At 45.2% G+C, this 25,166-nt stretch overlaps 1 protein-coding gene across 2 annotated transcripts in view; it reads left to right on the top strand.

Annotated features, from left to right (window-relative positions):
- Positions 1–25,166, top strand: part of NPTN (neuroplastin) — a 62,109-nt gene that overhangs the window by 22,256 nt on the left and 14,687 nt on the right. For both annotated transcript variants that reach the window (XM_056128808.1, XM_056128809.1), the window contains exons 2-4: positions 10,207–10,554; positions 15,603–15,774; positions 19,282–19,376. In XM_056128808.1, coding sequence (XP_055984783.1) covers positions 10,207–10,554; positions 15,603–15,774; positions 19,282–19,376 — 615 coding nt within the window. The remainder of the gene's footprint in view (positions 1–10,206; positions 10,555–15,602; positions 15,775–19,281; positions 19,377–25,166) is intronic.

Genomic DNA, 25,166 nt, shown 5'->3' on the forward strand with positions numbered 1-25,166 from the left:
TAATTATGTAGAAAATTCCATTCTCAGTTCCTTTTTCATCTTCTCTGAGTGATCTCATCTCCTCCCATGGCTTTAGCTTCCACTTAGCTGGTTCCCAAGTGCCTATTTCCAGCCTCCCCCTCTCTTCTGAATACCAGTTCCACATTTTTAACTACATCTGAACATCTCACGAGGATATCTGTAGGCACTTCCAACGCCAACTCTTGGGCTGTGTAACCTGACTCCAGTTTGCAGCGTCCCTTTCTGCCCCAGGGTCAGTTTCATGTGATGCTGTTTTGTACACATTTCTCACATTCATCATCTTCTTGCCATTCATTCAGCTACTCCTAATTAGTTCCGACTCAGTTTTCATTTGAATTATTAAGTTTCCTCTTTTTCTTTTTGGGCCACACCCGGTGATGCTCAGGGGTTACTCCTGGCTCTGCACTTAGGAATTATCCTAACTGTGCTCAGGGCACCATACAGGATGCCTAGGATGGAACCTGGGTTGGCCACGTGCAAGGCGAACAGTCTAACTGCTGTGCTCGCTCTCTTCTGATCCATTCTTCATACCATCACCTCACCTCAGTGATGCCATTGTCCTATAGAAAAAAGTCTCAGACTGGCTTAGCTTCTAGAATGGCCTCATTCTCCCCGAGCTGCAGGTCTTGAGATGATAAGGCTTCTTTTTCTGAGTTGCACAAATCATAAACAGGTTTTGGCATATTAAAACATTCCTGAAATGATTGACACTGTGTAGTTTTCTTCGGAGTTACTTCTTGTCATCTTTAACACAGCTCCTTTTCCTCTTCTAGCAAGTCTGTCTTCCCTCTCTCTCATCATCTAAAGACTGTTGTAGGTTCATATATGAGATCTCCCTGCGTACATCAGCCCTTACATCACAGCAAAATTGTTTTATATTCCTATTTTCTTTCATAGATCTGTGAAGTATGAGTGGCCATTATCAACTGTATTTTGATATTTTTTCTGTCTCCCATCTTGCCAGATAGAACTCTCTGGGAATAAAATTTATTTTAATTATCCTGTGTATAGTTCTTAGTAAATAAATTTAGGAAATGGAAATTTTAACTGTAAGCTTGTTCCCAGTTTGATTGAGCAAATTCAGAATAAGTGTCACAGTAAAGAATTCATAGTAAATGACATAGGGTCTGGGTCACTTTTCCTTTTTGAGTCGTGAACCAAAGATTCATTTCTAGGAGAGGCTCTGTATTTCAGAAAAATGTATTTCAAAAACAGATAGTTTCTGTACCTTATTTTCCATCTGCTTGAAAAGGCCAGAAAATAGACTGGTATCACCTGAAAGCTTGTTGAAAGTGCTGTTTCCTAGCCCTGTTTTAGACCCTTTGAAATCAGAACCTTTGCAGAAATGGGGCCCAGTAGGCCTGGCAGACTGAGTCTTAACTGATTTCTTTGATGCATGGTTAAGTTCAGGACTTTGCTTGCCATCTAAGAAAAATTTTGTTATTGATACATAGAGCAAAGTTTCTGATGTGATTTCCGTTCTAAGCTATTTGTGCTTGCGAAGTAATGCCGTAGCTGGGAAGGCTGGGATCACCGAACATCTTGGGATGTGATTCAAAGATCGCATTCTCCCATGTGCAAAATATTTGACTTTGTGGTTTTTAGGGATGTGTTTGTTAAAAAAAAGTGAGGGAGTTTTCTCTATTAGGTTTAACTGTCTTCTGGACTGTATCCAGGCTATCTGCTTGATCTGTTTGTGTTCATTGTCATACTTGTGGGATATAAGTTGATGGAAGAATGAGATGAGTTCTATTACCCTCTTCAAGAATGTGCTGAATTGTCATTAATATTTAAATTCTGATTATTGGTATGTCAGAGCCAGATATCTTTTACTCAGAATTTGTAATAATCTACAGACAATTGAATTTTTCAGCAAAAGGAATTAGATAAGTGTGGCTTTTTATTAGTAACTGCTCAGTCTATAAAATGGTAATGCTTCATATAAAGAGAATATCACCTTTCCTAGCAAATATTTTTCATCTTGTGCTTTTTAAGTCCTAACTGAGCACACTGTACAGTACTTATCCCCACCCCCACCCCCAGCACCTCTGGCTTTTTATGTTTCATTTTGAGTATATTTATAGATTGACCCTATATTTATTCATATATTTTTAAATATATTTTACGGTGCCTTGAGATAAGAGCATTTATGAACATATAAATATGCAAGGTGTCATTATTTGAAACCAAACCTCTTACTACGAAAGCTCTTTGAGAGATAGCAGATTTATATGTAGCGAGTTGCCTGTTTTCTTCCCATGAGGCATTCTTGGTTTTTGTTGTGCTAGCAGCTTAAATATCGCTTGTGGAGTCAGGAAGTGAATTTTCTGAAGTGTCCTGAAAAGATTAGTTTGATATCATTTTACATTTACTGCATTTTAATATCCTTAGTTTTTAGAAAGGTATCGTCATTTTGATATCAGGGTCAAATTGGGACCTGATCTATTGCACTCAGCACCACTTTCTCATTCCTTCAGAGGAATGAGGATAAAATTTAAAAAATGACAATATAACCAAGGACTATAAAGATGTAAACTAGGGATTTACGGATTGGTAGTACAGCCAGTAGGGCACTTGCCTTGTACATAGTCAATCTGGGTTTAATATCCTGGCACTGTGTATGATCCCTGAGTGCCACCAGTAGCGATCCTGGAGTGCAGAGCCAGGAGTAAGCCCTGAGCACCTCAAGGTGTGCCACCCCCCAACAAAAAACAAATGGGATGTAAAGTAAGTGACTTAATTTTCTGATAAGCAGAGTTTTCTCTCTGATCCCATTCAAGGTTCTTCATTGTCATAGGCAAGTGTCACTGAGGCCCCGGGTCATGTTAGACATTCAGGAAGATGTGTGTGTGTGTGTGTGTGTGTGTGTGTGTGTGTGTGTGTGTGTTTTGGGGGGAGGTGGGGGTGGAGTAGGGGCAATACGGAGCTGATTCTTCTCTCAGATTAAGAAATTAAGAAATTGCAGTTTCAGTTTCTTTTTGCTTAAGGTGTAAGGTCAGTTTTTATAAGGCCCTTTAAAATATTTTATCAGAATTTTAATAAAATTGCTGACAGCCTTACCTTATTTTTTTCTTCTTTTTGGGCCTCCCTATAGGTTCTGGGCACCATTAGGGCTATACGCAGTGATGTTCACAAGGTTGTGCACCACTAAGACTTGCACCTGGGGCCCTGTGTGTGCCTGATATGCCCTCTATATTTCTGAGATGTCTCTGGTACATTTCTGACCTTTAGTGAGATACTGGGGATTGAACCCGGGTCAACCACACGCCAGGGTCGACCTGCTGTACTACCTCTCCAGCCTCCTGATACCACTTTCTATTTGAAGCATGTTGGAATTCTTTGAACTAGTCTTTTTGAAAATTGAAAGGTTCAGAAAAACAGGTAATCCCTCTCCTGTGGGGGACCTTAGAGCTCTGTCTCCTTGCCTTCTCTCACCCTGCTTCCTAGGTCACTCAGAGAAACACCCAAGGGTATCTTGTAAGTTACAGAGTTAAGAACGTCTGGTAGAGTGACCATCTTCAATCTCTGCACTTAGAGTTGTATTAGTTTCTAATTAGTAATTACTAAAAGGTAAAAAAGGTAAAGGCCCTCCCGTTGATCGTCGATTTGCTCGAGCGGGCCCAGTAACGTCTCCATTGGAGACTTTGTTGTTACTGTGTCTGGCATATCGAATACTCTCGGTAGCTTGCCGGGCTCTCCGAGAGGGGCAGAGGGATAGAACTCGGGTCGGCCATGTTGGCCGCTTGTAAGGCGAACGCCCTACCGCTGTGCTATCGCTCCAGCCCTAGTAATTACTAAACATATATTATTCATGCAAACCTTAGCATGACTATGAAGAAGGTGGGAATTACTATCCCCGTTTTTCAGATGATACTGAGGTTGAAGAAGTTGAAGAACCTAACCCAGATGTTGTAGATCATCATTTCCCTGAAAGGTGAGCTTTCAGCTTAACGGAGAGACCTTTTTTGGGTCACTCATTCAAAGCAGTACAATTGAGACTCAGGTTACCTAAGGTGGGGTTTTAGACACCCCAAAATTAGATAGAAAATTTTGTTTCCTTTTCGGGGATAGAGAAACTGATGGTCAAACTTCTGTTTTCCAGCCTGCCTTGAGCCTCTGGCATTACTTGCCCTGTAGACAGAGAGCAGCTTTCATGATTGTGCTTTTCTGTGACACCTTGCAGTCCTCATAAAAACTCCTGCGATCCTACTGTTACTAACCCAAGCTCAGAGGCCAGGTCACTTGCCTAAGGTGATCAGTAGTGACAGTGCCTCTTGGCAATCTGATTTTAAGGTCTGCTATTAATCGCTGCATTAAAGTGTTCATTGTCTTGAGCTAGTTTCTCCATTTCTCCAGTTTAGACACTGGCCTTGGGGAGGATTTTAATATCCATGCCCTGTCACTTCTGTCTGATAGGGGAAGCTGTGAAGGAGTTTGAGCTTGTGAGGTGTCTAGCACTGGCCACCCTCTCCCTGGGGATCAGACTGATCTGGGAGGGCACACCATAGGCCTGTCTCCTGCTGCATGTCTGTTTTCTCCACTTCCGTGGACTTGCCCTTGGAATGATTGCATATGGACCTGCCTTTAGTGCTGAGGCATTGTGAATAGGTGATGTAGGCAGACTGAGTGGTATTCCTGTCTTAGCCTCCAACCACAGGTACCAGTGTCTTGTGCTCAGCCCATCTCTTTGAGGTACCTGATTGGAAAGCATGTGTATCAGAAGGAGGAATGCTCTTGTGCCCTTGGCTGTCTTTCCTCTTTGTGACGAGACACGAAAGAGAACAGCATGAGCCACCCACAGGGAATTAGTAGTAGAAAGGGGCTTGAAGGGAACAGCTGTTTAAAATAAATAAATAAAAGGTGGCAAAAGCAGGCTAGATTTAAAAGCCTGCCTTGGACCATAGACAGCCTAGAAAGGAGGACAAGAAGTTAGGCTGAGCGGGAGATGAGAATTTCTGCTGGAAAAAGTTTCGATGGTCCCTTCTGTTGGGGACTAGTTTGTTTGTTGTTGTTGTTTTTAGCGTCTTGAGGACGTATGTAGAAACAGTTACCTTGGGATTGGGCTCCATTTGCTCTTCTGTGTTCCCTTTTCCTTCTCACCCTCTGCTGCCGATCTACACATCCAGCTTCTCCTGCCAGAAAGCTCCTCCCTCCCTCCGGCTGCTAGCCCCAGCTGTCAGCCACCTCCCAGCCCCAGCCCCCCATTACACAACTTGAGGTTACACTTTCCCCAGTTTCCCAGTCTCCACTTTTGAGAGTCTGCCTGCTGGCCCTGGCGCCCCCGTCCTTTCTCATCTCCTTCCATGGCCCAGAGCCAGTGACCATTGTTTCACTCCTGATCCTTGTTGAACCGACACACAGCTATTGTTCTGAAAACGGTTTAAGGTCTGAATCCATTTACTTTGTGTAGTGGGTGGAGAGAGAAGATCATGGGGAAGGGTGGGAGGTTTTCTGAAACTTTGGCTTTTTCCAAAGTAATAGCTGAGTTTTGATTTGGGTGTCAGGCAGACCCTTCTGCTGGCCCCCAGCTTGAGGCTCCGTGTCCGTGTGCTGAGAGCACATCCTCCGAAAGCCCTTGGTAATGAAAGGCAGGGCCGTGAGTCAGGCGTTGAGCTGTCTGCCTCCTGCTGCTGCTGAGTGTTGCTTCTCTGCTTCTGAATTGGAGCTAATTTTGGATGGGTAATGAGGTAGATGGTTGCTGATAACTTCTCCTTGCTAATTGTGATTTCAGAGAGCTGGTAGAGAGAGCCCCCCACCCCTCCCTTTCCCCCTGCTGCTTGAAGAAACAGATCTGTTGGAATGATTTCTGATGAATGCACAGCTATCACAGAATCCCTTACTTGGATATTTAGAGGCATTGTGGTTTATTGGACAGAGCTGTAGTTCGAGACGGTGTTTCTCAATCTTTGTGGCTGTGACTGATGGCTAGAAATTACTTCCTTGCTGGGACCTCCTCTCCTCCCATTAGCCCCTCTCCCCCTACCCCCCACCCACAGTCTCATGTCATGGCACCTTATTTGTGCAGTTTGCACCTGTGGTCTCCTTGGATTATCCTGGAGCCCACAGTTTGAGAAATGCTGGTCCGAGGTGGGACTGCATTCCAGTTCCTGTTCTGCTCAGTACCCGCCAGGTCAGTGGTCTCAGGCAGATCACATGCCTGTCAGCACTTGCCCCAGGAAGCCTCTGAAAGTTTGTGGTGTGTGTGAAAGCAGTTTGTAAATTATTAATTTTATAAAAAATTCAGGATTTGCCTTTTTAAAATTTGGTCACTTGACCACACCACCAGAGAGATGGGTATGTTGGTCAGTCTTCTTTCTCCTGATATGCCAATTGTTTCAATAACGGGGATGCAGTCATCAGAACTGGGGGCTCTTAGGAAAGATCTTTTCACTCCTTCCAAGGGTTGAACTTTTGATCCTATGATCCTCTATCTTCATTCTTTATTTATTTGGGGGGGGTCACACCTGGCGATGCACAGGGGTTACTCCTGGCCTGCACTCAGGAGTTACCCTGGCAGTAGCTCAGAGGACCATATGGGATGCTGGAAATCGAACCCTGGTCGACCATGTGCAAGGCAAACACCCTACCCGCTGTGCTATCGCTCCAGCCCCTATCTCCATTCTTTAATAGTATATTTTGATTTTCTTTGTGGGGGGCACACCTGGTGGTGCTTGGGGGCTATTGCTGGGTCTCTGCTCAGGAATGATCCCTGGCATTGCTTGGGGGACCGTAGTGGTGCTGGGGAGTTGTGCTGGTGGCTCAGTGGGATGCGTGACACGCCCCAGATATCGTATCTCCAGGCCCCAATATTATAATTGTAGAGTTGGCATTCACGGTCTGCTGCGTTTTCCAGTGGAGAGGGTCCTAGATTTTCATAATTAGAGATTAAGTTAAAATTCCTTTGTTTGGACAAAAAGTTATTTTGAAGTGGGGTCCTTTGAGCAATGTTCAGGGAATCTGGAGGTCACTCTTGGTGATACTCAGCAAATCAGGCTGATGGGTCTGTGTTGGGGGGGTCACCAGGGCATATCAGTGGGACTGTGAGGGGTGTGTGGTACTGGGGATCAGGCTCAAAGCCCGCACATGAAGAGGTGTGCTATAGCCCTCTAAGCCATCTTCCAGACCCACAAAACATGTCTTTAACATAAGTAACCACAAGACACTTTGCCCAGCCTAGTAAGGCACACTGATCACAGATCAGAGCATCAGAGGAGACCCTGCTTTGGCTTTGGACACATCTGAATTCTAGACCGACTTTCACTTTTAGCTTGTGAATGTGGGCAGAGCACTTGACTTGTGATTCGGTGGTCGGTGGTGGTAGGGTTGGGATGGAGAACAGGCCGGTAACTTCCCATCATTAAAGGTTATACTGGCACTTGTCTTAATGGGACGGTTTTAAGGATTAGAGTACTTGGCACATGTGTAAATTGTAAAACATACTTGAAAAATATTATTGACTCCTACATGTATATCTAAGATTATTAAATAAGATCCTCTTAAATTTCATCTAACATTATTAAATTTCATCAGTTCTTTAAAAAGCACAGGTGTCAGTAGTGGATCTTTGGGGTTTGTTTGTTTGTTTATTGTGATCCCTGGGGTCAAATCTTACACACACAAGACAAGTGCCCAACCACTGAGCCACAGCTCCAGCCCGTTAGTGTTGCAAAAGAGTTTAACTCATTTTTAAGTACATACGTTTATATATGTAGGATTATTAGTTTACAACTTTTTTTTTCTTTCTTATAAACGTGGACCTTACTGTCTCTATTCAGGTAGACTATAAAGTAGGTCAGGTAGAATTCCTCCCTCAGAGAGAATTCTTCTTACACAAGGGATGACAGTATCAGCTGGAGTGTTGGCTTAGTTCTCTAAGGTGGGAGTTGTGTTCATGCTGTTCAGAGCTCCTTTTAATGTGTGGTATTGGGATTTGGGATCACAGTGGAATTGGATGGGTGGTTCTAGAGATATTCAGGGGCATTCCTTCTATATTAGCATGGTTTAGTACATCAATAAAGAGATTTAGGTCTAAGCCTTTTTCGAAGTTTAGTTTGGAAGAATGGGAGAAAATACTAAGCACATTCACTAACAGATTTTTAGAGCACAACAATTTCAGAGATACAGCAATCGGAGAGAACATAAGCTCCCACAGTTCATGGTGATGTGAAAATAGGAGCATTTGTGACTTCATTAAATGATCAGGAATCTGATTAACGCAGTCATACTCTTTTCTGCTCTCCAGGGATTGACTGATCACCAGTCTTGTGTGGTGACTGAGCCAGTAGTAACCTTAATGAAACAAGCTTCCTTTACCTTTCTCTCTGTGGGTTGGACAGGCGGTTAGTTTCGAGACTGAGACACGGATCCTTGGTTACCGCTTGTCTGCACAAGAGCTCAGCTGTTCATGCTGGGGATTGGTGTCCTTACTGAATTCTAAAATGTCCTCATCTGAAAGTGGCATCTTTTTTGGTCTTCTGGTAGATAATTCCTTACAAGGAGCTGACCATAACTCTAAAGAGGGATAGTATGGAAATTTCAAGGCAGGAACTTAGGCTAAGGCTGTTAGTTACTGCGTTCCTGCCCCCTCTGTATTCTGAATGTTTTATTGATTGAAAGACTAGTGCGCATTTAAAGGTCTTGACCTCAGCCTGAGTAAGTATAGTACCTGCCGTCCGGGTCCAAGGTCCATGGGCATAGAGCGTATCTCCAAAGGCAAGTACTGTTCTGAATATGGACAGAAAGTTTTCTGACCTCAGTTTTCAGTGCTTTTCATTAAATCTTTAGCTTCTGGTCCTTAGAAAAACTGGCACTTAGTTCACAGTCTTTCTCTGGGATATTTGGTCTGATGTTGGCAGGGTGTAGCCCTGCCCTTCTCTTTACTGCAAAGAGATTGACTTGACCAAAGGGAAATTGCCCAGCCAATTCAAGAATACCTTTTTTTTTTTTTTTAGCTTTTTGCCCTTAACTTAAGTAAGAAACTGCTGGAATTAATAGAAATGTCAAGTGGATGTAGATGGAGGGAATGGGTGAGAGAGAGTATAATACTTGTCTGCATTTTCATAAGGACCCAACTGTAAATTTTCCAAAGAAGTCTGGATTATTTTTTACTCTTTCTTCCCATTATCACCTTGTCTTATGAAAGTGTCAAGCGTATTATGAACAAGTGGAAGCAGGTACCAGCTTTAGGTCCTGGACAGTGCCTAGCAGTGTGGGATTAGCCTTTACTGTATAGATTAATCCATCACTTTAGATTTCTGTTCTTTTTGAGTGATCTATAGGAACCAGGCTACTTATGAAATTATGTAAGGAGAACCTGTCAAGTCCCCATGGTTATTTCTAAGACTGACTTTTCAGGAGATTTTTTTCTAGTTGCAAGGAGTTAGAGTTAGGAATTATGAGCCGCCTCCGTTCCCTGACACTGACTTGAGCTGCAGTTAGATTGGCGCCACGCCTGAGCTGACCCCGTAGTAACTCTTCCTCTGAAGTACACTCTGTCTTGTTCTCTGCCAATGGAAGGGCTGCATTCATGCAGATGCGGTTGAATCACGCACAAACTGAGTTGTTTGCCCTCAGCCTAGGACAGACTCGGCTGTGGGGCAAGTCTCACCTGAACTCAGGATAGCAGAGGAATTTGCTACCTTTCCGTTGAAATTTGGATTTCAGCTTCCAAGGAAAGGCATCAGTAGGTCAGTTGTTCTTGTTGAGGGCCACAGAAGGCGTTACATGGCTAACAGAATCTGTTCACCCATCCGAGAAAGATCCTGACTTGGCATGTAAACCCACGGACACTTCTGGTTATCTTTCATTGCTTGCCTGAGTTTGAAAAGGTAATGGTCGTGCTCTAAGGAAAGAGATTCTTTCCTGGCCCTGGAGGCTTCTCATTCCTACAGCTGGGCCCATTGCTTAACGATGCTTCCCAGCCAGCTTGCTTCTGCCTGGCCAGCACCTGGGCTGCCCGAGCTTGTAACTAGCCTGCCTTTGCTCCATAAGCTTCCCAGGGTGGTTCTTCTGAAAGCTTGTATGAAATGCTATTTACTGTCTCTTATAGTTTAAAAATGAATCCTTTTTGTTCTTTGCAACTCATTTGCTTTTTTCTTTTCTTTTCTTTAAATTACTATTAACACCTGTTGATTCTTTTTTTTTCTGATTGGCCTGTCACTGCATTCCTGCTCCCCCTCCCTCTAGCTGGGTTTGTCAAGTCGCCCATGTCAGAAACTAAGCTCACTGGGGACGCCTTTGAGCTGTACTGTGACGTGGTCGGGAGCCCCACGCCAGAGATCCAGTGGTGGTACGCAGAAGTCAACCGGGCAGAGTCTTTCAGACAGCTGTGGGACGGTGCTCGGAAGCGCCGTGTCACCGTAAACACCGCCTACGGGTCAAACGGCGTGAGTGTGCTGAGAATAACCCGGCTCACCTTGGAGGACTCTGGGACTTACGAGTGCAGGGCCAGCAACGACCCCAAGAGGAATGACTTGAGGCAAAACCCCTCCATAACATGGATTCGAGCCCAGGCCACCATAAGCGTCCTTCAGAGTGAGTCCAGCACCCTACAGTAGTAGTACTGTAGTCATTAGAGGTGGCCCACTCACCCTTCCCTTCGCTTCCTCTCCCTCTTCCCCGGTATGATCGCTCACCCCACCCCTTGTCTTCGTTTTCGCAAACCCACGACCCTTCTGGTTGTAGTGTATGAAAACATCTGTGGCAACTTTTTTCCTCCCTCTTCTTTGCCGTCCTCTCTGCCCCCCTGGCCCCCTCCCCTTCTCTGTGTCTTTCTCCTCAGGAACAAGGAACTTGGGGGAAATCCGTGACTGTCCACAATCATCTGCGTGGGGAAGAGGCGGGGAGGGAGAACTGGGGAGGCTAAAACAGACCCCAAGACCAGCTCTCCTAAAACTCACCGCCCGGGCAGTCAAACCAGGGCAGTGTTGAACCGTTTCTTTCCCTCCCCTTCGGTTTTGTAGTAGGGTTCCTGCTGTCCTTTTGCTGACTTATTCTCTGGTGCCTTTCTGTTTTTGTTTCTCTCCCCGATCTAACTACTTTTATTTCTTCTGTTCATCTGTCCGAAGCTCTCTGAGTAGCTGCCTTCACCTCTCTTGTTCTAAGTTTGTCTGCCCGGCCCCTTCCCTCTGTGTGACTCCGTGTCCTCCTGTTCTGTGATGGGAGTGTTGCCATGGGTGTGGTGTGGTGGTGTGTTCTGGTTGTCGGGTGGCATGTAAGTTTGGGTATTTCCATAGTTCCAGCTCTTTTTCTTTTCTGAAACGGGAGCACGTGCTTCTCTGATAACGGCCCTTCACTGCAGCAGTGCACTCCTCGTTGGTCCCGGCCAGCAGACATGCCACAGCCCCGGAGTCCCTCCACGTTTCTTACCATTGCTGTGCAGGTGACCCTAAGCTGCAGAGAGGTGATCAAAGCCCCCTTCTGCTGTTTCAGAGTCAGAGGTGTGCCTGAGTCCTGCTCGCAGACAGTTTGACTCAGATGACCAGCTCTGACAACGCTCCTCCCCCGAGGCCGGCAAACCTCCCGCACTTAGGCAGCCCTTCGTTCTCTGGGGCCTTCTCTTTGTCTCTTGAAATAAAGAGGAAACGGAATTCCAGCCCTGGTCCTCTGAGTGTTGAGGGTGAACCAAACAGATCCCCGCCACTGCAGGTAGCAGGCACACGTGAGACAGGAGACACGGGAGCTCTGGGGCTGCCTTGTTCTCTGTGAAGGGTCTTGCCACGTGCATGATGGGAAGAACAGGGAGGAAGGAGCCGCCTCACCACGTAAGTGCCGGAAGTGAAACCCAGGACCCGGTTCTCGGTGAGGGAGCATCCTGTTTCCTGGAAAGCACCTCCAGGTTTCACCTTCCCTCCTCAGACTCCAGGAAAGCCCAGAGTTAGTTCTTGTAGCTTCAAGAATGGATTGATTCAGAGAGAATTAAGGGAAAATAGTAAATTATGTTTCTGAGGGATTTGGCAATAATTCAGGTGGTTGTGTGACTTAGGCCCTGAATTTATCTGCTTCCGTGGGAAAATACCAAATTAGCTGTCTTTTTAAATAGTAAATCAGTCGAAGCCTGAGAAGGGAAGAGGCTCTCGCGGAGAGGCAGGAGAGGCTGCTGCAGTGGCACTGTCGATCAGAGAACCTGCTTCTGGAAAGGGAAAAAGCGTTGTCTATGTGAAAATGGGGAACATTAACCCAGCGATTTTTCTTTCATTTAACAATTTTTCCCTTGCACGCCTCCTTCTCCTGCTCCCCTTGCTCCTTTCCTTATAAAAAGTGAAATTACCCAAATGGCCACAAAGATTTGCAGAAGTTTGCAGGCATGGGCTGGGCTGGACATTTGTATTTCCAGGAGCCTCACACAAGTGGACTCATGCATGGCCAGAAAGGCCGTACCTTGGGGCTAGAAGATGCTGAGGCTTTGGGGTACCTATCCACTGATCCCAAGAATATACAGTATTCTCCCAGTTTACTGAAAATAAACTTCCTCTGTAGGACTGGATGTGGACCTTGTTTTAGTCTCCTCCCCAAACTTCCCCATCAGCCAGTTCACCTTTCCTGACTGTTCTAAAGAACCAGGGTTCTTAGACTTTAAAACCAAAACAACAGTCTCCCCACCGCCCTTTCCCAGTTCCCTTCTAATTGGAATATTTTATGATCTCAGCATTCCCAAGACATTTGCCTCCAGGGGGAGTTTGAAGTCTTCTAACAGTAGAAGTATTCCTGGCAGTGCTTTCCCCAAATTTTGTATGGCTGAAAGAGAAATGCACCCAGTTTTTAGGGGATCTCTGGCCGTTGCATGTTCTTTTATATGTGAATGATGGCTAGGGTAATGGTCTCCTTCTCACTGCTTCTAATTATAAGCCCATGACAGTTAACAGTTGTGAGCTTTTCCTAAATGCTCATCTTTCTTGGACTTCCCTGGGCAGTGCTCAGCCACAGAAGTCAAGGCCCACCTTCAGCCTGGTACAGAAGGCTGATGTGGCACTGTGGCCAAGGAGCTTGGTCTAGCACTGGGTCCCACAGAGTTACAGGAGGGAGGTCAACCCCACCCCACAGCCCTCCAATGGTGCAGAATCATTTAAACCAATTAAAACTATCCACTTGCTCCCAGCTGACTCTCTCCTGGATCTTTAACACTTAAGGGAAAAAGTGCTTTCCTTTGCCTTCCAAGAATTCTTGGCAGAAAGTTCACCAGGTTGCTCTCATCAGCTTCTTAATCTCCCTGAACTGCAGTGGTCATTTGCATCTCCACAGGTAAGAGTAGCATTTACTCTGGTCTCCGTGTACCTAAGCGTCTGGAAGCTCAGCCTCATTCTCAAGGATCACCTTTCTCAGTGCACTCTGAGAGGACGATCCAGCAGGACAGAAATGAAATTGGATAATAAAAATTCAGTAGAAGCCTAAAAGTGTGTTTGGGTTTTAATGTTGCCTTTATATTTTTTTAATTTCTGTGAAGTACTGGTTCTCTCTTTTTTTTTTCTCTTTTGTTTTGCTTGGTTTTGATTTTTCTTGGAGTTGTGATGCTTTCTGCTGATGGTGTGTGTGTGCACCTTTCATTGCAGGGGATGCAGCCGTTCTGCTCGACTTCTTAAGGCCCAGGGACTTGGCTTCTGTCCAGTGTGTTTTGGAAACCATGGGACACCACTGCGCTAACATGTTTACATGCATCTGCTTCTGTCTCAGTGGCTGCCATGCCTCCATTATCTGTACATAGAGACCCTGTTTGATGTTCTCGATAAGGACCAGTGCCCAGTGGAAGCTAACGATTGTCCTTTTGCCAGAGTTACAAGATAGTGACAGTTTGTTAAAGATCTAACTCGAGGAGTTGCTTTATTGAATCACAAGTTTTTGAGATGAACAAATCAGTTTTACAAATCAGATTTGCTATATTGATTAGAAGCTCCTTAGGGATGACATTTCTTTCCAAGTGTCCCATGATTTCCCCATCCTTTCCTCCTGCATGGTGACAAAACAGTTCTGGCTGGGGGAGAGACTATTGTCCTTAAGAATCCAGAGTTAACTAGGTTGCATAAAATGCTGCCAGGGAGCACTGTAGAGTTGTAGATAGGAAATAGTTCAGGGAAATAGTAAAAGATTTCCAAGAGAGACTTGGGTGGGGGGTGGGGCAGAGTAATTTTAAAGTTTTCTCTGAAAATGTTTGACCAAAAAGTACCCAAAAAATGATAACCCTGGGAAAGATAAAAGATAAATAATAAAAAAGTGACTAAAAAACCCTGACTTTAATACAGTGATGGAACTCAGAGAGCTTTCATGAACCTTCTAGGAGGGACATAGTGTGTCTACTCAGTGTGTTACAATAGTTGACTCAAATTGGTTTTGTAGATACCAAACAGGTTTTCTAAGCCCAGGGTAGAACAAGGAAGTGAACTATAGAAATTGCCCTAAGCGGGGCTGGAGCGATAGCACAGCGGGGAGGGCGTTTGCCTTGCACACGGCCGACCTTGGTTCGATTCCCAGCATCCCATATGGCCCCCTGAGCACCACCAGGGGTAATTCCTGAGTGCAGAGCCAGGAGCAACCCCTGTGCATCGTCAGGTGTGTCCCAAAAAGGAAAAAAAAATTGCCCTAAGCGGGGAGGGGACAAGGGTTGGGTGGCAAAGTCTGTTTGGGTGGGGCAGAGATAAAGAATTCTGTTTCTAGGCCCCTCTTTGGTTTCTTTTTCTTTATTTTTTTCTGATACCAGGGATCAAACCCAGGGCCTCACATGTGCAAGGCAAGTGCTCTACCACTGAGTCACATCCCCAGTTAGACCCATCTTTGCCAGCCATAATAATTATGACTTTGCACAAGTCATTTTACCTTTCAAGCTCTTAAAGAGTGTGTTTCACTTCACTCTGTCTGTCAGCTCTAAAATTTTGGGTGCCCATAATACCAACACATGTTGCATTCTAGTTAAAATTTTATCATCTTGGAATGAAATGTATTTTAAGTGCAATTCGGGTGGGGGAGGGGATCTGTTTTGGGAGAGAAGAACTGATGCTTCCTTAGGAATTTTCTCTTGGAAAAATATAATAAATTTCCAAAAGAAAACTTGCTTTTAGGATCTACTGTCTTTTTCTGCATATTCAGTGGCCATGGCTGGTAGCCATAGGTTTACCAGATTTAAATGTGGAAAAAGCCATACCTGTAATACCTAATTATAGCTCTAACTGCTCCAGGGCCTAGCGACTCCTTTGGGAGTTTATTAGTTATATAAATGGTATTGCCTTTGTCTTCAGAACTGCAAGGCGGAGCCTGGTTTTTCTAATGGAAGCTGATATGTTGGTGGTTCTTATATCATAAAATGGTGGTATTCAGACACGTAAGTGGATTGTTGCCAGTGCAGGCACCTGTAATTCTCCCGTTCTTTTTACGTCTAGGCCAACTGGTCTCCAGGCTGTTGTCTGCGCTAGTGGTCATTGCTTATAATCATTGTTTTTCCTTTTTTGACTTCCAAAGTGGTAAAGTGAAATTCCTCATGTGGTCCTGTCTGCCTTCCCTCTTCTAGTCCCCCTGTCCTCCCCATCCAACTCTCAGGCCAGGGCTGCGGAGAGCAGAGGGCTGTGGCTCCCTATCATTGTGCACTCTTATTACAGAGCCAAGGATCATCACCAGTGAGGAGGTCATTATTCGGGAAATCGGTGCTCTCCCTGTCACTCTGCAGTGTAACCTCACCTCCAACTCCCACACTCTTACATCCAGCTACTGGACAAAGAATGGCATAGAACTGACGGCCACGCGGAAGAATGCCAGCAACATGGAGTACAGGTAAGAGGGCTAGCTAGTAGTGCCAGGTACGATGGGAGTGGACATGATGAAGCTTGCTTGACATTCACAGTCTATATTATGCTCTATGAGAGAGAAGATACCGGTGGTTTGTGTCTCCAGAATCCAAGCTTGTGTCTGGGGAGAGGCCTTGTGATATGTGAAAGGTTTACAAAAGCTTAAGATTAGCAGCCAGATTTGAGAGCTGTTGATGATCCCTTCATCAGTGACAGAGGAGAAAGTGAGAGTGATTTGTACAGGAGAACGATGCCAGCCAATAAGAGTCACAAGAATAGTAAGGTCCTGAAATCAGCCATGAGTGCTTTGCAGAGTCAGGAGTGAAATTTGTTTTAGATTCTTGGAGTAAGATCACCCATGGGAATCTTTCTCCTGGATATATTTCCCAGGGAATAAAACCTTTTAGGAGTATTTACTATGGCTCTCACCAGGCTCTTCTGTGATCCGGAAAGGGATGATGAGCTGAGAGTACCCTTTGACAAATACACCAAGCCCCAACCCCCTGGGAATATTCCCTTTGGAATATTTGATGTCTAAGATTAGGTAGTTTTGGGGAATGTCTTGAACACTATGGCATCTCACCTTTCAGAAATTTGTTCCCATTTGATAACTGGGGTAGAAAAGGATTAGTTTTCTGGTCCAGTGCAAAGAAGCATCACAATGGAGTAGGATCAGAAAAACCTACTTACTGAATAGTAGAAAAGAAGATTTACAGAATTGAGATCATTGATAAGCATTTGATGCACATTATTCTTTCTCCTTTAAAAAAATTTTTTTTTTGCATGCGAAAATTAATACTCCAAGTAATTACTCCTTGGCAGTTTTCAAGGCCACATGCTTTTTCTAATAGGTTTTAGAACTAGTCAGATCTGGAGATCTGACTTTTGAGACTCATGTCACTTTTTTCCTGCTGTTGTATACTATTTAGGAGGAATTCAGCTAATCTACCTCCTGATAGAAAATTTGAAATATGATCTCAGCTCTGTATATACTCATTGTTTGGAAATGGTTAATCAGCTAGAGACGTAGAGAAGTAAAAGGCATATATTCTTAGTCTGTTTTGCAAGTTTGTTTTTCATAGTACCTCTCGTAGTTGCCAGCGTCCAATTATGTTTTTAATGGACTGTAACTTTATGGTGTTTGGCCCTGAGTTAATAAAATGCTTCTTCTCTCCACATTTTTTTAAAAAAAATTTATTAGAAATTCTGATAGAGGTGTTCTGCATTGTCAGTGTTTCAGGGGATCTCTGTTTTCTCCGTGGTTGGGCTAACGAGTGATGGATTCCTTGGCCGCCCAATATATTAGCTATAGAGCCAGTCTCAGACCCTGCTTCTTCTCAGCCTGGAGGGATCATTTTCCTTCTGTCCTGTATAATTGAAACCCAAGCACAAAAATTTGTAAGTCTACAACTGTACCTCATGGTGTCTCACTAATAAAAAAAAAAAAAAGACAATTGAGGAATGTTGTGAGGAGATTTTGAGGTCTTTAGGCATGACTTCAAGCTTGAGAACAACTTCTCCAGTATCTCAAGAAATTCAAAATCCGGTTAAGCCCTCTAAATAAAGCTGCTGGTTCTCTGTAGAATTCTGGAACATTTACTAAAAAGAGCTGATTTTTGTCTTTTTTTTTCTTGTCCTTTTTTTCCTATTGACTTAAGAGGTATTTGTTTCAAAATAAGACTGTCAATTATTGTCACTGTCACTGTCCTCCCATTGATCATCGATTTGCTCGAGCGGGCCCAGTAACGTCTCCATTGGAGACCTTGTTGTTACTGTGTCTGGCATCTCGAATACGTCACGGGGAGCTTGCCAGGCTCTGCCGTGCGGGCGAGATACTCTCGGTAGCTTGCCGGGCTCTCCGAGAGGGCTGGAGGAATCGAACTCGGGTCGGCCATGTTGGCTGCGTGCAAGGCAAACACCCTACCGCTGGGCTATCGCTCCAGCCCCGTCAATTATTACTCTCAGAATATTATTTCATCATGGAATGCTGAGACATTTTTGGAGATGGGCTCTGTCTCGCCTCATCTGTAACCCTGAGTTGATGGTTCTTTTGAGGGATGAACAGTAGGAGAGGGAGAGTCAGTGTATCGGCCAGTCAGCCAGCAATTGAGAGTAAGAGTTTTTCTCAAATTTAAGTATATAGGAGATCTGGTCATATTATTTCTTAACTGTAGAGCAGAAGACCAAATGCTGTATAATCTGGAGGCTGCTGTTTTGTTTTTTATAATTGCATAGTATCCCTTCTGTGCATGTTGGAGGGCGTGGGGGGATTGGAGCATACTGGGAATCTGGTCTTCAAGAGCAAGAAAACTAGTTTGGGATCATCGTATGGGGTTTGAAGGAAATGCTTTCCTGACATACCATACTTGCTGTTTTGAGGCCACATCAGATGATGCTCAAGACTGACCACCTTGAGCACCTTTCCTAGACTGCCTGCATATAGAGCAAGTGTTTAGCCCTTTGAGCTAGATGGCCATCTCCAGTTGCACAGCTTATGGTCCTTTCTGTAACCCTGCTTAACTTGGTCAGGACCTGTGCATAGCTTCTCACTCTTGAGTTGGTGTTCATTCAGTCCTCGTTTATTTATACACCGGAAACCAGCTATATGCTGGGCGTAGAATTGCATGCCAAGCGAATAGTACCTGTCTACTTGGTCTGTTGTGAAAATGAAAGTTCATCAAACTGTTCTTGAAATACGTAATTCCACATTGTGGTAAATGCCGCCAAGAATTACGGTGTAGAATGGAAAAACTGATCAGGATGAGAGATGTCACCGGGAGTGGGGAGTGGTGGTGGGGAAATGATATGTTAGCCATGACCACCGAAAGGGAGTCAGGTAGACGCACAGTGATGAAGAGAGTTCTATGTAAAGGGACGTCTTGTATTGAGAGTTTGAGGAGGCATGTTGGAAAAGACTGAAAAGTGCTAGAAGAGACGGAGGCGAGATGAGAGAGGTGGGCAAGCGGCAGGTCTGGAAAAGGCTGGCCTTGGAGTTGGGCCTTAGATCCTGCAGGCTCAGCTCTTGCATCAGAGCGTCTCTGTGTCTGATGCGCTGGTTGTAGCTGTGTGGTCTTCACATTCTCTTTGGGTTCTGCTAGTGAAACATAGCTAAGGAAGAACACGCTACCTCAGCAAGGCCTTCAGGGCCCATGGAGTCACAGAAGAACATCAGGGGAGCAAAGCCATTTTAGCAGTGGTCCCAGCCTCCCTGTTCAGTGTAGGTTTTAGTCCTGTGTACAGTCCTCATTTTTGATTGCTTTTTCAGTAGTTAATTTCTTTCAGTAGACTGGAGCACACAAATGATTCTTGGCTAGGGGCCACGTATTGTTCACTTCGTATTCCTGGTGCCCGCTGGGACTAAGGCACGAGCGTGGGATACACAGAGCAAGGTCTCTGCTTCAGGTATGGGAAGGTGACAGAAGGGCCCCAGTTGCACCTTTGATTCTTCTGTTGTGTCCATCTTCCTCACTTACTTTCCTTCTCATCTCTGCAGGATCAGTAAGCCGAGAGCCGAAGATTCAGGCGAATACCACTGTGTGTTCCAGTTTCTCGGTGCTCCTAAAGCAAATGCCACCATTGAAGTGAAAGGTACTGTGACCCCTCTGAGACTGCACTGTGCACTGTGCTGTCTCCTGAGACACATGTTGGGCTGCACTTGTGGTCTTCAGTGTCTTGTTTGCATGTGAGAGGCAGTATCGTGTGTTGATTAGGACACAGGCTCAGGAAAGCAGCTCCACAGGGTTAAACTCCAACGCTGTTAGGCACTAGACTGTGTGATTATGGTGAGTTTGTATACCTTCTCTTGGCTTCTCTTTTCTCAGTTGTAGAATGAGAATAGCAACAGTACCTATCTCTCAAGTTTGTTAGGATTATTAAGTACATTAATAAAATAGGTCAAGACATAGCTGACTCCTGTTTTTGTCAAAATTGCTTAAGTTTTGATGATTTTGTATGGTTCAGCCTTACATAAATTTTTGAGAACAGTGCCTTGTAAGTATTATTATTCTGCAGAAATGGGCCAGCAGGTAGGACCAGAGCACAGCTGGTAGGATGCTTGCCCTGCCTGAACCAGGTTCTTTCCCTGGCACTCCATGGGTATGCGCCCCTGAGCCTGCCAAGAGTGATCCTTGAGCCCAGAACAAAGAATAAGCCCTGAGTACTGCTGGGCGTGGTCCCAAAACCAAAAAAAAAATAAATAAATAAAATTTTTAACGAGAAATGTACCATCAGGATTTGGCAAAGTGCAGTCATGTAGGGTGAATAAAAATTGTTGTGAATGATTTATTTTAGTCTTTAAATTTTTATGGCATGCATGGCATCTTAGATAGGAGACTCCAAGCGAAAGTTCTGAGAAGGGCCAGTGGGATATAAAAGTGGAGCTACCCAAAGTCATCAGTCCCAGATTCCTGTGTTATTTCAGAGAACACCCAAGACCTAGAAAAGTGAAACTACGTGCTCTGTATCACCCAGTCTTTGTGCAGAGCCCACAGAGAACCTCAGTCTCCCGGAATCCCAGTCCTGTGGGATAGGTCAGTTTATGAAACTGACCCTATCAGTAGTGGTGGGTGACTGGTGCAGGCCAAAGAGGCGAGGGTTTATTTTTCTTCTCTGGCATTCCTCTCCCTTAGTGTTTTTCTTTTTGCTTTAAAAAGCCACAAACTTAAAATAATAGGGAGATCCCTAGAACTTGGAAGGATAAATTTAAGAAATGGGAAGGTCCAATACAGCAGATATTGAGGCCTTCCTTTAAAGTACTTGGGAGAGGGGCTGGAGTGATAGCACAGCGGGTAGGGCATTTGCCTTGCACACGGCCCGAGCCAGGTTCAGTTCCCAGCATCCCATATGGTCCCCTGAGCACCGCCAGGGGTAATTCCTGAGTGTAGAGCCAGGATTAACCCCTGTGCATCGCCGGGTGTGACCCAAAAAGCTAAATAAATAAATAAATAGAAATAAAGTACTTGGGAGATTAAAAATGCAGATTCGAGAGAAGTGCAGGCAAATCCAGAGTTGCTGTCCTGTGATACTACGAAGTGAGTGTCTTGATTGCATAGTCCTAACCTCCGAGCTGCCGGATTGAATCCTTTCAAGCAGCGGTAGCGTTGTTTGGTCCACACAGATCAGAGAAGCTGGAATTTGGGGTTGGATGGATTCAGTTGCTTTTCTCAGAGATCTGGGTTTATCTCCTTTGAGAGACTTTCATAGTTGTCTGACCTGAGATCGGAGACCTAGGAGGTTTCTCCAGAAGCCACCCAGGGGCTTTTCCGCACATGGGTGAGCTGAACTCTGGGCTGCCTTTCCACACCTCCACGTCGGACCTGGAGCTCTGCAGCGATACAGGCAGAGCCTCAGCACGGATCCTGAGTTTGGGAGCAGGATGGGCAGGGGAGGGGAGCTGCATGTTTGGTTGATTGTCCTCACTTAGCCTAAGGACATGGCAAGTCCAGGCATAATGATTTGGCACCATTGGTTTTTTTTTTCCTTTTTGGGTCACACCAGCGATGCACAGGGGTTGCTCCTTGCTCTGCACTCAGAAATCACCCCTGGCGGTGCTCAGGGGACCATATGGGATGCTGGGAATCGAACCCCAGTCGGCCGTTTGCAAGGCAAACGCCCTACCTGCTGTGCTATTGGTCCAGACCCGACACCATTGATTTTTGAGCAGTACTTGTAGGAGTGGAAACAGGTCAGAGGAAGGAGTGCCACTTGAGAAGATGGGACTCTGGTTCTGACGGATGCTTGGTGATTGCATTTAAGGGTTTAACTGGGATAGTTTTTATTTCTTAAGGAATTTATAAGAAATGCTAGGCTTTTTTTTTTTTCTTTTTGGGCCACACCTGGCCATGCACAGTGGTTACTCCAGGCTTTGCACTCAGGAATTACTCCTGGTGGTGCTCAGGGGACCATATGGGATGCTGGGAATCGAACCCAGGTCGGCCGCGTGCAAGGCAAATGCTGTGCTATCACCCCAGCCCCTCCTTTCAACATCTTGATAGGAAACAGCTTAATGGCTTTCAGATTATAGTTTGGTCTGTAAAAGACTGAATGTGGAAATTTAAAAAGGTTTGCCTATAGGACTAGAAACATTTTCAGCTTGTTTCAGATCTAGTTTTCCAGATATGCTTGGGTATAAAACTTGTATTTAGAGTGGTGTGTATGTGTGTGCTCCCAAAGCATTTTCATATAAACTGCATCTTATTTCATCAGTGCTTCCAGGGTGGGGTCAGGCAATTATCTTTTTATAGCTGCAGTGATTTTAAAAGTATGCTGAGTAATAGAAAGCTAAGAGGTGAAGATGTTTGAGCACTGAGACATTCATTGGATAGAGGGAACACACACACACACACACACACACACACACACACACAATCTGCTTTCTGTCCTGTCTTATTTTTCTTACGGTTAAGTATTTCTGTGGTGTGTTTGGGCTCAGCTCTGTGGGGAGTGAGACTGGCACAGGAATGGGCATTTTTGTGAGATCCATGAATCTTTTTTAGGTTACTTGCGTGTGAAAGAAAAGAAGACTGGAGGAATGAAAGGGGAGAGGGGGAGAGGCACATGTCACCCTTGAGAATGGCAGATAGCATCCTTGTGTCTCGTGGAAAAGGCCTTCTATCTGAAGTAGTATCTTTTTTCCCAAAGGATGGGAGTGAGGTGTAAACAGTGAAATGCCCATCTAATAGTAGGTTGCATTTCCTTCGTATGAGATAACTAGCATGAGCAGATGTTGGAGGTGGAAGATGAGTAGGACTAGCTGGCAAGAGGGAATGAGCAACCCTACCTGGCTTCTCTGGGAATCTCTGGGATGCATTTCTTCGACCTCTCTTCCCCCATGTTTTTTGGCTTTGTTTTGTTCTGGTTTTTTTTTTTTTTTTGACTTTTAGAAGTTGTATCTTACAGAGAATTCATACTGAGCGTTGAAATTTTCTGTCTCTTCAACCTTTCTACCCCTACTTTCTTCTCCCCTGACTTCTCTAAAATTAAGAAAAGTGCTCCTAAGATTTCTGTATAATTTATTAAGCTTAAAGGAAACATTTCCTCTCATGACTCTGAAACTCCATTCCTACCCTGCAAGCATTTTGATTAATTCAAGAAGCAGGGGGTTTGAGTTTTAATGTTTGTTTTAGAAGAGGATTTTTGGGGGCATGTGCTACCTGAGCCCATTTGCTGCTTGTGCCCACATGGCCGCGCACATGTAGTGCCGCATCTCCCCTCTAGAGTGTTACTCTCTCCATTTCTTTCCCCACCTTCCCCTTCCTGAAAACCTCCAAATAAAATCTCTTTTACTTCAAAAAAAGAAAAGGACTTTGGTGGCTTTCAGATCCTTTACAACAAACAGACTGCCATTTCATATGAAAGGTACGTGCCAGCTCCAAGAAAGTTTGGTCTAGCATCTTAGTAGGTCCCTCACTCTTTTATCTCTGCTCTGTGAGCACCTCAGGGAGTCTCACAGTCTGTTGTGGACACACACACCAAGCTTAATCTTGTTCTTCTCCCACATTCTTAGCTTGCTTTCTCTTGGGATGTTAGGACAACGTTACAAGTTCTGGATGGCCTTGCCTGCCGTCTCTGTTTCCTGTTAGGTAACATGGCCTTGCAGTGTATCGGAATTCTGATGGCTTGAAACCACGTGGATATGGTGTCAAATTGGCAAATGGACTATGGTGATGGTGACAAATACCATTAAGACTGGCAGAACTCTTGGCATGGCACTCTGCACGCAGGGCACTTCCAGGATCCTTTATATGCTAGGCAGCTAGATCAGCAGACAAGTGAGAGTGCTCAAAGGTTCTGATACCTTTTTGATACCTTTTTGGCTGGAATAGATTTTGAAGCCGGTTCTGAGCCAGGTTGCGCTTTAAAAGTCTTTCTGTGTTATAGTATCTTGAAACTGCTAGGACACTTTGAACGTCAACTTCAGTAAGACTGTCGCACCTGTTCTTCCTTCCTCTCTCTCCAGGTGCCACCTTGCCCTTTAATAATTTAAGAATGACTGACATTATTGCACGCTACTTGCCAGGCACTGTGTTAGGGGAAGTCCTTCCTTTCCTCTTTAGTCTGCACAACTTTCTGAGGAAAAGTGCTGTGGTTATATTGATCTTCTGGGTGAAGAAATGAGAAAGGAAAATGAAGTGACTTGCCAAGAGCTCGTGGTGGAGTCAACGGCCTTCACCTGAGCATGCAGCCACATTACTGTATTCCTGGAGGCAATCTTGGGTTCAGAGGGGAAAAGAATGAGTTCCAATCCTCTCCTGGCCAAGTTAGTCTGGCCATGACCCTGACCCGTCACTTCCTCCTCCGGGCCTCGGTTCCAGGTGTGTATGATGAGGATGATAGGTCAGTGCTTCCCAAAGCAGGCGTACTGCCCCCGTGGGGTGCTTGCAACGCCTGGAGGCTCCAGTGGCTTGAATGTGATTGGAGGCCCTTTGTAAACTTTTTTTTTCTTTTCCTGAAAAGAGGGCGTTTGGCCAAATAGTTTGGGGACTTCTGAGGTGGCGGGTCTTCGAGATCCAGCATGCCTCTGTTCCTCACAGGGACGCAGGTGGGAGGATGGGTTAGCGAGGGGAATTATTGCTGAGCATCTTCCCTAGTGGTCATGAGTTCAGTTGTGAGAGCGCACCTCAGTGCCCCTGACTCCTTCTCATGTCCCTGTCCAATAGAAACCTTCCTCCTCGGAAGCCCCCAGCCTCAAACACTGGGGCCAAGAGAAGCATCAGTGCAGTGGTTCAAGTCTGTAATGGATCCGACAGGTGGCCTGGGCATCCTGCTTTTGAAAAATGCGCAGGTGGCGGAGTCGGTTGAGGCTTGCTGTCTGGGAAGAGCAGGGCCTCCCTTTCAGTGGAGTCTGCTGCAGGAACGGGAGCGCCATCATAGTGAGAAAGCTGCATGAGTCTCTGCTCCCGATGGTGAATCTGCTGGTGGACAGCTAGGCTTCGTAGGCTTTGTTGAGCAGAAGCCGGCAGCCACGTTCCCTCCTCTTTGGCCAGTCGTCTTGGCTGCTGGGCTTAGTCCTTGTCTAATAGTAATCGTCCTCGGCCTTTAACCAAGCCTGTTTCACCTGCAGTAAAGATGGGAATTTGATGCATAAATGAAGCAGAGGGACTGTCCATGTGGGATCAGTATGTTGATTTGGAAGTAGCTCACACATTGACAACACCTGTATGGAATGGAGTTTCTTTAAGAATGAGCTGAGAGGGGCTGGAGCAATAGCACAGCTGTAGGGCATTTGCCTTGCATGCAATCGACCCAGGTTCGATTCCCAGCATCCCACATGGGCTCCCGAGCACTGCCAGGAGTAATTCCTGAGTGCAGAGCCAACAGTAACCCCTGTGCATCGCCAGGTTTGACCCAAAACAAACAAAATGAGCTGAGAGGTTTAGG

Source organism: Sorex fumeus, unplaced genomic scaffold, assembly GCF_029834395.1.
Source record: "Sorex fumeus unplaced genomic scaffold, SorFum_2.1 ptg000067l, whole genome shotgun sequence".
NCBI lineage: Eukaryota > Metazoa > Chordata > Mammalia > Eulipotyphla > Soricidae > Sorex > Sorex fumeus.